General features: G+C 39.3%; 1 protein-coding gene across 1 annotated transcript in view; it reads right to left on the bottom strand.

The window, feature by feature from the left end:
* Window positions 1–16,345, bottom strand: part of MYOM2 (myomesin 2) — an 80,545-nt gene that overhangs the window by 53,516 nt on the left and 10,684 nt on the right. The window contains exons 4-9 of the mRNA XM_009707422.1: window positions 15,329–15,467; window positions 14,989–15,146; window positions 13,970–14,062; window positions 4,740–4,828; window positions 4,609–4,659; window positions 4,163–4,327 (exon numbers count right to left, since the gene is read on the bottom strand). Of these exons, the coding sequence (XP_009705724.1) occupies window positions 4,163–4,327; window positions 4,609–4,659; window positions 4,740–4,828; window positions 13,970–14,062; window positions 14,989–15,146; window positions 15,329–15,467 (695 nt within the window). The remainder of the gene's footprint in view (window positions 1–4,162; window positions 4,328–4,608; window positions 4,660–4,739; window positions 4,829–13,969; window positions 14,063–14,988; window positions 15,147–15,328; window positions 15,468–16,345) is intronic.

Raw genomic sequence — 16,345 nt, 5'->3', positions numbered from 1 at the left:
GAGAATATGAGGTCTCAGACTGCCCTATTCAGTGCCAACAACAGAATTTCCATCACTATAATTTTTAATACACTGATAGAGAAAAATATTACCCACATTTCAAAACAATGACATGAAAACCTGCCATACCCTGCAATGAATGCAGGGTGGAACTTTGTTTCATTTTTAATAGGTTTTGCTACCTGTTCAGGTCAAATGTCAGATTACTCAATTTCTTCCTCCAAGTTTAAAGACTAGATTGCAGTTTAATCTGAAGACTGCTATAAATATACACCAAATTTAAATCTTCAAGTCATGCCTGTTGAGCAGTGAATAAAATTAAATTTGAATCTCTCACAGGTGAGAGGTGGTGACCCATGATTAATGCAAATTAATCTGATTGCTTAGTGAAACCAGAGCAAAAGAATGAGCAGGATATTTTATGCTAGCCAAGGGACTTTCTCATAGCACCCTTTTAATAACTGATTGGATTATTTTTGATTTTTAACTCCCTAAGTCCTATTGCATACTAATTTATTGTAATCAAAGCAGCAGAACTGTATTTAAAGGAGCTGGGTATCTATAAATGTTTATTATTCTTTTGCTTAAATACACTTTGAAGCAGACACTCAAACAATTGCAAAGGAATCAGTTTTCACACCTATCAGCTGAATTGCCTAAGAAGGAATAAAAAAATGACACACATGCAGATAATGAAGCATCTGGAAGACACAACACTACTGAAACTTGCAGCAGTAAATTACATAATCATCTAAGCATACAGTTGCTTTCTGAGAAGTGTACAAAGTAAATTCAGTTACGTTCCTTCCCATGAGATCCTTAATAATGAGATCCTTACCTAGAAAATCTGCATGTCCCCTTTCTGTCATGCATGTCACAATGGTACTGAGACTTTGTGTAGAGAGGTGTGAAGTACTTTAAATGAAATCAGAAAATATCTTCACCTAGAAACTTTAACCAATGCATGAGTTCTGTGCAAAATCCTGAAGAAAAAACAAAGTTGAGTGACCAGCACCTCTGAAAAGGAGGTCACTTATTTAGACTCCAAGCTTGAGTGGAATGGTAGACACTCTAGTTTCAATACATAGAAACTGTAGGCAAGCCTGTGTTGTCTATTAAGGCCAGAATCATCCATTTCCACCTCTTATGGGTACCTGAGACCAGAAACTGTGGAGGGAGTCGCATCTGGTAAGAGCCGAAAAACTTCTTTCCCTCACACCAGATCCCCTAAGAAAGCAGGAGCTCTCTTTTTTAATGCAGTCTGGATGGATGACTTTCGAGACAAGCCAAGAAGAAGTGTAAATTTTGGAGGCCACAACCATATTCAGAAGTTCCAATAGAGCAGGTATTTGTACACCTGCCATGACAATAATATTATAATTACAGGGTCTCACTACTGCACTCAAATTCCTGGTCTATTCATGTGTTGTGCTCTGTCACTTCTCCCAGAGTTTACCAAAGAATGAACCTGCAGGAGACTAACCCTCAGAGATAATGTGACTCAAGCTTCATATGCTGTTTTCAGTACACAAGATAATTTCCCTAAAACAGTACTGTGCTGAAAAATCACATAAAGAGTGGAGAATTATTCTATACTGAAGCTTCTACTCATCATGTATTTTGGTCTGTTGAAGTTTCAGCTAAATTCTGCACTTTATGATTTTTCCCTCTGAATTCAATTATTTTATTCTAGATTACAGCACAAATGGCTGCAGAATGCCGGTGCATATAGCTTTAGAACTTTTATATTACATTAGAGATCAACAACAGAAAGCTCCTGTTACCAGCTGAACTGATATCCAGATTAGATTTATGTTCCTGAAGTATTATTTTGATTTAGTTCTTTCAGTATCTTAAATTGTTCTAAGTGGGCCATGAATTATAGACATCATATTCATGTTTGTCAAATCCCAAACCACTTTAGCAGATTTGATTCAGTTGACTTATATGCCCCTAGGAGTCTAGCAGACATCCTCAATAAGGTTCACTCTCATGAAGCTTATTAATGCTGGATAAACACATATTTCTCTTGTGTGTAATTATTCGAAGTAAATCATACGTATCCATCTCAGGGCTTTAGCTGTTATTATTTGATTAACACAAACTGAAAAATTTTAGGAAAAATACAGTTTGTCTTAATGCAAGAGTAGAATTAAGTATTACCTCTCAAAAAACCCAAAACGTCTAAACCACATGATGTTGAACAAATTACCAATTACAAATAACGTTGTCATTGTTTACATTTATGCATTGCCTCCAGCTCTCAAGAGACTCAACATAGGGAACTGTAGCTCATAGCAAAGATTCATAGTGCATTTCTGCTGTGTTTGGGAACAAGTTCTGCCAGTTGATACACCTGTACACCTCTTGGAGATAATTGTGATCCACATACATGTAATGAAGGACAAATCTAAGCTTGTTTGTATCATCTTATTTCCTGCAACATAAGTAGAATAACGGGATGGAAGCCTATCTGACTCACTAGCAAAAACCTATTGGCTTCAAAGAGACCAAGTTTTCATCTCAGGTTTTCACAGGGAAGGTAAACTTATGTCAAACAAGGGGGAAAACAAAGAGCATAACATTGTTACATATCTTGGCATTAAGAAGGGTTAAACTGAAAGGGACGTAAGATTTTGTTCACCTATCCATATCGTAAGAAAAATTCACATGGGATGAAAAGTGGAACAATATGGGTCATCCCTTGAAAATTAGCAGTTTGTCATAGCTGCAGTTCCAAACCTAAAATCTCAGAGATTTGGCAGCTTGAGAAACTGGATCTGGTAGGAGATGAAGTAAAGGTACCATTGCAATTGATGGCTCACCTCAGAGTGAGCTGAGCGATTATTTCTAGTGATTACAAATCCCTGTACACTTCAGTGGGAACAGAATCTGGGTTCAAGGATGACCCTTAGATTTTTGGTTATTCACCAAATAAAAAAGCCGGTTTTAGTATTTCATATTTTTTGTTTTAGTCACATTTAATAGTTCCATCACAATGAAGTATCCACAGATATAGACAAATAGGAATGAAACAGTAAGTAGCAGTCTGTTTCCTGAAGGATCAGATGAGAATCTACGTAAAACTATGGCGTACTTGAAACAAAAGGCATAACTACCTGCAATAAAAGCATCCTTTTTCTGATTTTCCCAATCTTGAACTTTCTTGACTGTCTTATTAATCTTACTGTCACTTCTTAGTTTATGCATCACATTTTGTCAGCTATAGAAATTTCTGCCAGATTGACTGGGACCAGTCCAAACATCAATCTTGGGAGTCTACCATTCTCAAATCTGGTCGCTTTGGGAAAAAGTCTCACCATTCACAAACAATAAAGGCTTTCCTTAAATCCTCAGGCAGAATATTTACTTTAGAATCCTACACAGAGATTGTGGTTGGTGAAAAGTGGCGAGCTAAATATCTACAATAGCCTGCTATCCCTTAAACTTGAAGTAGCTCATTTTATGTTTCAAGATCTTTTTTTGGTGCAGTGAACAAACACTACTCAGGGTGACAGGGTTTGTGTACCATCCACCATCCACCATGACATGCTTCAGTGATGTTATTTTTAGAACTTCCTGTTAAGACCACTTCACTTGGCATAGCATAGTTTTTCACTGACAAAAGAGGCAAGGAGAACAACCTACCAACATGGCACTTAAACAACAGAGCAAAGGCACATGTTTCAGGCCTGGTTCCTATAAGTATTTCTGAACTACACATTAAATTGATTTTAATATAAAATTCACAATAAATACTGGAACAAGATGGAAGTGGAGACCCACACCCACACCTCAATGCTTCAAACTTCAATTTACTGCTCTGTGAGAACCCTTCAGCTCAGTGGTCACAGCATTCAATTATAAATCATGGTCAAATCTAGGAATTGAGTTTGGATCTTCACCTAGTCAGTAAATGTTCCAACTACTGTGTTATTAGATAATATGAGATTACCTCCTGTTGCTGTAAATGTGTACTCAAGAAAAGGTTGACCAAGTCACGTAACTGAAAGAGAGTGCAGATCTATAAATTCCAACTAGACATATTTGTTTGCTGTATCCCAAATTTAATTCTGAGAATCTCACATTCTAAGCCTGATCTGTGTCTTCAGTGCTTCCTCCAGCATTTTCCAGGGAGGTTCTATTCAAGGTACTAACTTACCGTCTCTATACCACTCAGCACGAGGTCGCAGTCTTTTCAGGTCTGGGGTGATCAACATAGAACACTTCAGAGTCAGTGTTTCACCTTCAGTTCCAAAGGTGACTCCAAACTTCTCCAGAAACTGGACATCAATGTGGGTGAAACAAACATCATACGACAGGGGCACTACATATGAGACAATGAAAACATTCTTGAGAATAAGTAAATTGTACTTGGCACAAACAAATTACTGTCTGATATGAACAGGAGACAGAGCTCTCTATTATACTGTATGCTGATCTAGAAATGCAACTGGAAAAGCGAAAGCATCTGGACAGCTCCTATTGTAACTGAATGCTTAGAAAGCAAAGCCAGAAGCAGCAAGTTGCACCTGATTTTCTCATCTGTAAAACAGTACTCTGATAAGAGCACGTAAACTATCTAAGCAGAAAGAAAAAAATGCTTACAGTGGAAGGGCATTATCCCAGCTGGGTGAGGCTCTTCACCCTCCCTGAACCCTATAAAAAAACATACAATAAACATTCAATGACATGAGCATTATGTTTGTTTCTTGTTTTAATCATGAAGCAGGACTTACTTCGCACAATCACAGCACAATTGGTTGATGCCTGCCCATGGACATTTGTTGCAACTGCTGAATAGGTAGCAGAATCATCAAAATCAGCTCTGAAAAGGGGAAGAAGGAAAACAGATGACTCTTCATGCAAATACAAATTATCTTAATGATTGATATTACAAACCAAGCCATGTCAACCCCAAGGAAAGTGTCTAAAGCTCTTTGCTGGTGTCACACAGTGCAAGACAATGATGAAAGACAATCAGAAAGCTGGTACAGTTTTTTACTGCAGTTTTATCACAGCTTAGTGTGCAGGCTGCATTAACTTGAGCAAACTGGAAATGACCTTTAGAGAATGATCAAAAGGAGATAGCTGGAGGATGTCAGTCTGGCTATTCCCTTTCTGTGTGTAACCTCCTTCCTTAATCCACCCTGCCCTTCTGCCACATCTTTGAAGAAAGAGACATGGAAGAAAAGTCCATATGATGCTTGCAGAAATTCCTCCTTCTATGGCTATTCCCAGCAGGCAGATACTGGTATTTTTTACCTCTCTCATATCTCTTAGGAAGTCCAGAGGAAATGATACAAAACCAGGAAAACTGACAGAAATTTTTATGGGCATAAATATTTTGGCTCGATGTATTTTTTTTTTTAGAATGCAAGGACAGTACAATGAAAAACAAAGCAAAAAATAGTTACTCCATGTAAAATAGGACCTGGTGATAGATTGTCTCACTTACTGCAGCCTTACCTGAAGAGGAAGCTACATTAGCAGATATATGGTCAGATGTTAGGATATAGGTACAAATTTTGATGTCCTGATTCTTTTCTTATTTAAAATGGGGCCAGTCGGGAGCAGAACTATTAACATAAAATTGAAGTAAAAGAAAGAAAACTAAACCAAACTATGTGCAAATATATATTTTCAGTACAATTACTCAAATTTACAGTTGAAATAAACTTATTTGCTTTGTTTCTAGTAAATACAAATATAAGTGACCACTGACTAGAAAAAATTAACAATATTTTGGACAAGTTTTTGGTAAAATGTAGATATGGTTAAAATGAGATTTCCTCAATTTTGTTGAAAGAACCTAGTACAGATGAAGAAATAATTTTGAAAAAGGTAGAATGTTTCCTTTTTTACATTTCAGATTAGAATTTACTTCTGCTTTGTTTTCAGAAACATATTAAATACTCTAATAAGAAATAAAATATTTTGGTTTTGAATGAATATAACTTTTTATTTGGTCCAATTCAATACTTTTACTTTAAAAATTCAGTACTTTTTCTTGAACTTTTCCATTAGTCAAGTATTCTACAATATGTCTGTCAAACAAAATTGTTGATTTTTTTTTTATTTCTTGGGATTTCTATTAGGTTGAGCCATTAGCTATCAGAGTGCTGTCTGAAACACACACAATTAAATCCTGCTTCTATGTAGTTCATTTAGTAGTGCATTTAATGGAGGCCACTCAGAAATTTTCAGTGATGAGATACAAAGTTCTGCACGCATGCACTTAGTTTCCTCTCAGAAGAACAAATTTGTATCTTCTTGGCAACTGCCAGATGCAAGGGATGAAATTCTGCTTGCACTTGTCTTCTAAGAGGTCACGTATCCCAGGTGTGAGAGAAGAAAGAATATGTAAAAGTATTTGATGTAAATTGCATAACAGGATGCGAATTTTGGGGTATGTAGCACCTGTGACAGGCGCATCAGACACCTATTTTTCAGCACTTGCATATATCCTGGACAGTGTCATATCATAAAAATTATACTATCTGTACTGTGATGTCTAAAACACAACTTGATGAAAGCTCTATTAAATTGAGATTTATCTCTCTAAATGTAAGGACTAACAGCTCCTCCTGGAGGCAACTCTTCAGCCACACATTTCAGAAAATAAAGCGGTAAAATACAAAGCTTATCATACAATTAATTATGAAAGATGGAAGGGTAAGTCCTAAGATTAGGCCACTTAACCAAAAAGCCTGCAGTTAGATATGAAGCCCTTGAGTGCCCTATTACAGTCTGGATAGGCAAAGTAAGTCTAAAAAAAATTTAAAAGTAAGTCTAAAAACAATTTAAAAAGAATTTAAATACTTGGTTCAAAATTATTAAATATTTTTGGGGGGCTTTCAGGAAGGATTTAAAAAAATGCCAATACCTGTTCACAGATCTATATAAAGCTTAACCGATTCTGGATTTGCTTGAAAGCTGTCAGATTTGACAACATTTCCTTGCACTAACTTCTTAAAAGAAGAAGATACTATCTGAGTTTCAGACTATTTAACATTTGGATGATAAAATGCCAAAAGCAAGGTAAAGCTGCGCTACAGGCTTTTTTCCTAAGTCATGTTATAATGGCGCTATGCTAAAATTACACAGTTCATATAGTTATCACAGCCCAGTACAGTGTTTTGCTATAACGAAACAAGCTAACAGCAAATGAGGCATCTCAGAAATTCCTTACAAGAAGGGGCATTGCAGAATTAACTGTAAGGTATTCTCATCACTCTGCACTACATTCCTACTTTAAGGAGATATAGCATATACAGTAAATAGTATACACTACATAGTATATATAGCATATTTAATAACATGTATTACATATTAGTAAATTCATAGTATAGGTAGTGAATTAGTAGTAAATACGTAATAAATATATAGTAAATACATGTTAAATTAGTAAAAAATCAGTGTTAAATCATTTGTCTCCAGAAACTGGATCTTGATCACCCTAGTGCTGATGTGTTAGAACAGCCCTTGGCATGCCTTGGTGTGTGCCAACTCGCCCAGAGGATGCCCAGACACAGCTCAGGAGGTAGTAAGGGACTGTTTCCAGAGAATAGTCTGGATGTCCTGACAGCTCAGTCCTGAAGGACAAGAGAATTAGTCTGCGCCATGCCAGGAGGCCACTGTGGCAGAGGACATCTTTAATTTACTATGTCAGGCAGAGTCCAGGAGTGCAAGCCCCAGGCACTGACGGCAGGTATATGGCATAGTGTAACCTGCAGGCCCTGTCCCCAGATACATGCCCTATAAAGGCTTCCTGCCCTCCAGCCCGCAGGCCAGGCCCCTCACCATCCTTGCCCAAAGACCTATGGAGGTGCACAGTGTCCTCCCACCGCCTACGTGTCCATGCTTCTCCTGGGTGAGCTGGACCCTCCAGGAGGCTGGTGCACACTTAGATCTAGCAGGGCATGTCCTGGGGGCTCTCCATGCTGCGTTTGCTGATAAGATGCTGATCCATCCCTGGGCTGAACATGATTTAGACAGCATACAGCCCCCATATCATAACTAAGTGATGAACACTACCCCACCACTGATGTATTAGGCTATTACCTCACATAAACAAAGCATTACCTCAGGCTGCTTTGTTTTTATCAAATCCAACACAACTGCTTTTTAACATTTCATTGTAGTTACAGTGTTGACAACAAGGATAAAATATCAGTGTATCTTAACTGAGGTTAACTCTGATTAACTATCACTTCAAAATAGTCATCATCTGCGCTCAGTGTTGGCTTCATTTTCCAGCAAAACAACAGCTAAAATTGTCAATAGGAACTCATTTCTGTAAGAATTACACAGGATTCAGGATCTAAAGAGTGATTTGTCATTAACCACAAGATGGCGTAAAAATAATCCAGAAGCTATAGAAACATGGACTCTGGACTCTGCGCTAGGCTGCTCAAAGTGTCAGAATTAGAGGTGTCAGAACTGCAAAGCTGTCTCCCTAAAGTGAAGAAGCAGAATGGCAGATACCTGATTAACTTTTCCAATGGATATATACCTGTGCTCATCTCAATCCCCTCCCCATAGTTTTCCTCTTATAAGGAACAGCAGAATGCATCTCTTGATGAGGTTTTTCCTGTTTGTAATGGTCTCCAAGGCAGAGAAAACAGAATATCCTAAAAGCCTCTAGAACAGACAGGAGAATCACAAAAGGGTTGTTTCTCTAGCCCAAGAATTCCGATGTCTGAAAGCAACTATTCGACAAAAGTTAGTGATGGAATGATAACTTTCTCAGGGAGAACAAAAGAAAGAAGTTAGTGACTATACTCTTACAACATCCTTTGGTTTTATGAAGAGAAACAAGGTACTTACGGTTATTATGAACATACAGGTAATAATTCCCCAGGCCAGGCACTTTCTGCTATTTAAGAGGTCCTAACAACTCCATCCATTTTCTGGAGGTCACTGCTTTGAAAGCATTTTACAGCTCCTTGCTATGATCACTGATCTGACTCTCCAGGAGAGAAACCGAACCATCTCAGATAGCCTAGTACTCAGTGGAATGCTTTCAAATCTGATATTGGAAGCGTATGGGGTTAGGAGGTAAGAGCTACAGAGTACATTTGTTTAGTCCCCACTCTGAAGAAAGATGGATAGGATGGCAAATCACATAAGGTCCTGACTCGGCTTTTGTGCCAGATAATGCTCAGACTGAGGATTATCCTGGAAACTATCTACTTCCCCGTATGCTAAAAACCCTTGATTTTTCTAAATTGCACTGTAAAGTGCATTGAATCAAGACCAGTTAGAAACAATATTTGAAGTATCCAGGAGGCAAGGTGTGGTGTCTCCAACAGTTATTCTTGCATCATGATGGAGAATGTGTTTTCCAACCTTTACAAAGTTCAGATAAAATATGCATAGAGTACATTTAGATAGCATGAAGTGTGAGTGCAGAGCCGTATCTATCCCAAGGTACTAATACTTTTTGTGAAAATTAAATTGCCCTGAATCCACATGAGGTTCTGAAGTGCTAATGTTTGTGTGGGGAATATTCCCCAGGCGGATACATCTGTTTAAAATGCATATATTCATCTATCTGCCTAGTGTAGATTTAAACACAGGAGTTAAGATTGAAATAACATTTTTGCCTGAATCGGAACACAGTTCAGTGCATGTCAAGAACAGGAAGCAGTACGTAGTAAATTAGGGAGTTAAAATTGCCTCCTTTAAATCCAAACGACAAAATTTTCAGTATTAGGGCTATATGACATCAAAATGTAGAAATACTCTACAGGAATACCGTCTCATGCACTGATTCTCCAGTCACACTGAGTCTGACTGATTCTTTTTGTTTGCTTGGGGTTTGTTTTTACAGAAGAGGGAACCTCCGTTATGAGGTGGCCACTTCCACAAGCTCCCAGCTGTTGCAGCTTATAGGGGACAGCGGCCGACGGGTGAGAAGATGACAGACCGTTTCATTTGGGGGCTATTGTTTGCATTTCAGCAAGGAAAGAAGAGCAGAAGTACACCGTGCCTGCTGCCTACACACTCAGTGACACTGTGAAACCCTGGGAGCTGCAGTTTCTCACCCGACCAACCCTATACGACCCCAGGCCGGAGGAGTGCCTGTGCCGCAACGCCTCTTCTCTGCCCTGCTTCCACCTGCGGAAGGAAAAAGGGCAGGCCTCACTCCCTATCTCTCCACATTAAATCATTTTAATCAAACTAAAATGGCGCTGCACTGACTGCCCAGTGTCATTTGTTAAAGGAGAAGAGTTAAGAGGAGAAAGTTCATTCGATTTTTAAGGTTTTTTTTTCTTTAGAGCGGTGCCGGTGGTGCTGAGGAGCGGAGCGCCGGTCTGAGGGAAGCTCTGGCTGCCGGCAGCAGGTGTTGCACTGCACTCTGCTGGCTCCGCCACACCGTTTTACTGATGCAACCACAGACCTTTGCTGCTGCAATTACAAGCACTTCTTCAGCCATGACTTAACGAAACAGGAAAGGGAGAGGGTCCTAATAAAAGGCCAAATACTGCCAGACTTTGAGCCTTGTATAGGTGAGGCTGTGCAGCCGTACCACGCTGACAGAGCACTGCAAAATCATCCTTCCCTGCTCCTTCTGGCATCCATCTCCCACCAGCTCAGCTGCCTGCTCACTGAGAGGGGGGTCAGGAGCACCCCCAGCCAGCCCCGTACTGCTGTCCCCTCTGTGCCCCGAGCCAACACAGCGGGAAAGGTAATATAGCCGCTCACGGCTGCATAAAGCTAAGTGGATCATTAAAGGAGGCATCACAGTAAACAAACAAACAAACAAAAACCTAAACCTGTTGCTAAACAAGTGGCAGCAACTAAGAAATTCAAAATTTTATGATTTTTAATTACTAAGATATACACTGAGACAGAAAATAGCTTACAGCTAGGCAATAAAGCAACAGGGCATCCTCATCTTTACTAACTCTGATACAGAAATCTTTTCTTGTATTATGTGCCTGTCCATAGTTAAATTAGGTGTGATAAAGAAATACATTTTAAACAAACCCTCACATTCTCAGACATGTATCAATCACTCCAACTACCAGTAGCTTTCCCTCAGAGGATTCCTCACAGTCTCCTCTGAATCATCTATCAGAAGTGAGATGAAAGATGGGATGAACCACTACCCCAGTGCAGGCTGGCAATATCTCTTCTCCTATAATTATGAGATGTGCAAAAAATATAATGAAACTCCAAACCCCTTTCTTTCCTTTACTGCTCAAGGGAGACCTTGAGCTCAAGCTCCCAATTGAAGAAGCCTAAAAGGAGAAAGAAAGAGGCACTGTATGATAATGATAGTGCTGAATGCATGCAGAAAATGTGGTACATTGAGCACACAGCATCATAAAAATATGAGACAGAGAAATGAAAATGATCTGGTTACTGTATAGGCTTATGGGCCCTGAAAGACAGCAAACGGAGGGGGATGAAATTGTGTCCAGTTACTACTTTAAGATGACACGGTGACGTTCTGGTTTTGGTGCCTCAAGAATTTTTCCACTGGGATCAAGGAATACTTGCAGGAATAAATATCACACTTACATCAGAAGGAAAAGTTCACTCCCTGAGCTTCACTGAAGCTCTAGAGAGGTAGCCAAGAAATTCCAAGGCCGTTCTGAGTGGCTGCGGGTCAGATGACATGCACCTCAGCACTTTGGTATGAACAGCTGAGAAGAGCACACAAGTGGATAGGTGGAAAATCCCAATGGTTTTACTTCCCAGAAAAAAAATAATACTCCAAATATATGTGCACAAAAGACATGTATGGAAGATCCAGAGTTAATTGATACATGTTTGTATAAAAATATTAATAATATATATGTTTCAACCACTACCTATACATCCATTGTTTTCAATACAAGAAACACCTAACATTAGTAATGCACTATCAAAATGTTCTTCCATTTCCTGTATGTTGATTTTCTGTCTTTTGGGACAGAAAATATGGCCGATGGTCAAGTTTTGAAATAAAATAGATCAGTAAAAAAGAAACAAATTTAAGGTTAGAAATTTTAGTCTAATAAATCATACAAATCTATGGTAAATAAATCATAAATCCAGGTCTACAATTCCCCAATGTTCTTTTAAGAGGATAAAGGAAAGTGGTGGGAGAGCAGCCAGGCATCTTTAGGTGGCAAAAAGACTGTACTGCCAGACAGAATGAAAGAGAAATGGAGCAACAGTCTCTGAAGATGGCAACTTGGTTGAACACGAGGGAGCCTGCATGAATATGTACAGGTCTGGGACTAGTAAACAGTGGGTGATGATGGGTGGGTGTGGGAACCTGAGTGGGTGCCAATAAATGACTCTGTGGTATGCCTGAATAAATATGGCTGAGTCTGAACCCTCCCAAAGCTGACTGTGGATGGTGTCTACATGGCTGATAACCTGCACAGGAAAGAAAAAGAAAGCACCAAGGGGATGTAAGCCATTAGTACCCTTCAGCCTGATGGCTACAGATGCTCAGAAAGCAGCATCAACACTGATTCTTATTTCTTCAAAAAGCCATTCACTCCCAAAATGCCACAGAAAGAACCTACATACTATGTATCTGGCATCTGGACTCACTGAGCAGTTGCTCACAGACACTAACCAAGGGAAATAAACAGTCACAGTCACTCACTGGCACAAAGTCACCAAAGTTTCTTCTTTTGACTGTCACTCACACACATCCAGACAAAGGAGAGCATTTCCCATTTTCCCTGCTGCAAGGGAGAGGATTGCAAGAGGACAATCTGTTTTTATCTTTTAACCTCCTACTCTTATCTCCCTAAGTAATGCTGGGGGGAAAAATCAGCCATGTTGAGACATCTCACGCAGACAGAGAACCATCAGCAAGTTAGCCATGGCCTGGGGTTAGAAGACTATGAGTATCTTAGAAGTATTCGTAAGTACTGCTACTCCTTCAGAAGCATCCCATAAGAAGCAACAACACAGTGATTCTTGCTGCCAGCCTCCGTACAGAGCTGGGTTTCTCCCATTCTGAGCTATGAAAAGGTGGACAGTTGGGCAGGACTTTGCTGCAGGATGACAAAGGCAAGTAGTCCTTCCCAAAAGCAGAAGGAATGATGGACTTATTTTCTGTACTAATGCCACAAGGCTGTGCTCAGGGTTGCTTCCACTGCTGACAGATGGAGACAGGGTAGAAGATTAAATGTTTGGCTAGCCAAGTGTTAGCCACAAATATTCCAGCTGTTTCAGCACAGCTGATGCTCATGATCTGGAGAAATTAAAAGGGATGTTTTGTGTCCCTGCTCTAGATCCTAATTTATTTTTTAAATACCACAGTCAAGTCCTCCTTTTTGTTTGGGTTTTTATATTTTAAAAAAAGAGCTTGTACCAAATGACATGTAACATGCAGTATTTGAATTGTTTACAAACAGGATTAGTTTTGGAAAGCTGTTCTTCCCAGGCATTTTCTATACCACAAGGGTAACATAATTTTGAAAAATAAAATTAATTACATTAGAACCTTTAAAAAAGAAAAAAGTTTACAGTTCCTCACTTTTTGGAGAACAAAAAAATGGGGATCAAAAACTAAACAGAACCTAACATGTAATAAAAAAATACTAATGACTGGCTATCCTTTCCCTGACCAGATAAATCTTTGCTTACCTTAAAGAGCTTCATCATAGCAAGAACATAAAATACACAGACAATTTTCCACTTTGAATGCTGAGAAGATATAATTCTAATTAAAAAAGGAACTACCATTCTTTCAGCTACTTACCTCTTCTTTTCTATCTTCTTGTAGATTGCTGGAGTTAAATAATAGAAATATCTAACTTCTCATTTCATTTTCACAATCTAATATTCAGCTACTTAGTGAACCTTCTCTAGCCTAAATGTGAGTTCCAATAGAGAACTGTGCTGAATTTAACAACTCTTTTGCAGCCTTTGTGTGAATTTTTAATTGTATTTGATAGAAAATTCTTTTTGTAGGGTATAAAAAAACTGTTGTGTTCCCCAGAATAATCACCTGTTTATATGCAACACATGCACTCCATATTTGCTTTCAATTCTGTACTTTGCTGGATCACTTGCAGGAGTAATCAATTCCTCATTTTTGTACCTGACAATCAAGAAAAAATGAACTCATTAATTTTATCTACTATTCACTGCATTAGTTTAGTAGATTTTTACATCCAGGTATCATTTACTGTCACCTGAGCTCTCTCTCTAAATCCTCTCTACTTGCACAGAGTAGTTTCCAGTATTTATGGATAGATACTCATTGGGCCATGAAAGCAAAGGGGGACCATCATTGCAGTAAGAAAGAAGAAACAGAAGATGTACCCCCAAACCAGAAGAGCAGGCAGTGAAGTAGAGAGAAGACAGCATGTGACTTGAACTTTCCAGTCTGCTAACCCTGACACGATATGAGAAGCAAACTTTGTCTTGGCTCACAGTAAAGCCCTTTAGCACAAACAAGGGAAGCAGAAACAGGATTGGGCTTCAGGTTAACAGCTTCACAGTCCAGGCTGGGGCTCTCACATATACAGGACAGCACCTGTTTGTAGAGGAGGGCAGCTTCAGGGATGTTAGATTCGTATCCACCTCGAGTGAGGCTGACACAAAAGTGAACACGGATACAGCCCATGACAACAATGGTGCAGTGAAAGATTAGCTCAGCAAGGAACTTTCTAAGTAACTTACTAAGCAAGTAGCTTAGCCAGGCTTAGCAAGTAGCCTGTGAGCTCCGTGTATCTTGCCACTTGCTACTTCGTCATCAGGGAACTCAATGGCCAGAAAGACTGGAATGCCTTCCACAGTCTGCCTTCTGAAATACTCGAGTTTGCTTCTCCCACCCATTCAGCAAGCTGTCCTCCCACTCCTTCTACTGCAGTATCAACTGCTACAATCCAGCACATCTATGAGGATTATAAAGGGGGTTTAACAGAGCCATTATGTATGTGACACTTATCAGTATTGCCATAACTTCCAAATGAAAAAAGCTTAACAACATTTTTAGAGGTCTAGGAAAGGCCAGTCTCTTACCATTGTACAACAGGGGTGGGAAATCCTTGCACAGTGAAGCAAAGGCTCACAGACATCTTTTCCCAGACGGTGTGAGACCTCAGGCGCACTAGAATTTCAGGAGCTTGACTTATACTTTCCTCAATAGCATGTCTTTCCAGAGCCATATTTTCTTCTACCTATTAAACACAGGAAAAGAAAAGAAGCACCTAACACCAGAGTTAAATGGGGTAGAAGATCTAATCTTAAATCCACAAAATTAAAAGATGTTAAATTACTATTTTTGTTTGAAACACAGGTCTAAATTTCAGTATATCTTATAATCCTGCTTGGATAGGAACAAAAATGTTCACCACTGTACCATCCTTTGTATAGCAAGTCTATCCAGATGTTCTCTAGCACGGTGCCTGGCTGTGTGAATCTCTTTTTCCAAAGCAGACAACTCACTGGCAAACCGGATCCTTTTCTCTTCACTTGCGTGAGACTTTTGTTCATGAGTCCTGTAGGACAAGAAAAAATGTCAGGTAAGAGTAACCAATAAGAAGCTTTAAGATTATCATTCATACACATTAGGCGACTGAGGGCTCCGAAACCATGTCAGCAAGATGTAAAACCTAGTTTAGGAATTGTACTTAGAGTCTATCTGCCTATCCTAATGAGCATGTGAAATGAATGTGAATTTTCCTTCATTTTATTTCCTCCTGTGTATGTGGTGCCGTAGTTTCAGCTCTTGAAAGCTGGTGTGATCACATTGATGTGGTACCCCACAGACTTAGTCCACCGGTAATTGAGATCAAGAACCTGCCTGGCTTCCTTCTAGGCCCTAATTTTCCTTCTCACGGACACAAGAAGGCAGAGGAGTGAAGCCATATTCTGTGCCTGTTCACACCCTGATACGAGTTGGGCCTTGCTTATGGTGTGCCCTTGGCTCTAGCACCTGGGAAGCTCTGCTAGCTCCATGGGCTGTATCAGCTGACCTCACCTGAAAGATACAGACCAAAGAGTTCACAAGGATTTGAGGAATCGATGCATGCAAAAAAAGCTGTTCATGGACAAAGGTGAGCAGGAATTGTTATAGAAATTACCAGGAAAAGACAAGACTTTGAAAAATTTGTGGGCCATTCCCTGAAAATCTAACTCCATAGATTTTTCAGAATTCCTACCAAAAAAAACCAGCTCATAAATGTTTTTAGGAGGAGCTAGCTCAAGCTTCTGCATTAATGTTGATTTAGTAAGCAGCCTATGCTACTCTTTGCCTTGCCAACAGGACAAAAGAAGAGAGATGAATATCAGATATTTCTAACATGGCTGTCATTCTAGAATATGGCAAGACTCTTAAAGCATAACCCAGCATGCCGTGAAGCAAATGAGAAGACTT

Source organism: Cariama cristata, unplaced genomic scaffold (genome assembly GCF_000690535.1).
Source record: "Cariama cristata isolate BGI_N322 unplaced genomic scaffold, ASM69053v1 scaffold7769, whole genome shotgun sequence".
Lineage (NCBI taxonomy): Eukaryota > Metazoa > Chordata > Aves > Cariamiformes > Cariamidae > Cariama > Cariama cristata.
The sequence above is the reverse complement of the archived record's forward strand: the minus strand, read 5'-3'. Positions and strand labels throughout refer to the sequence as shown.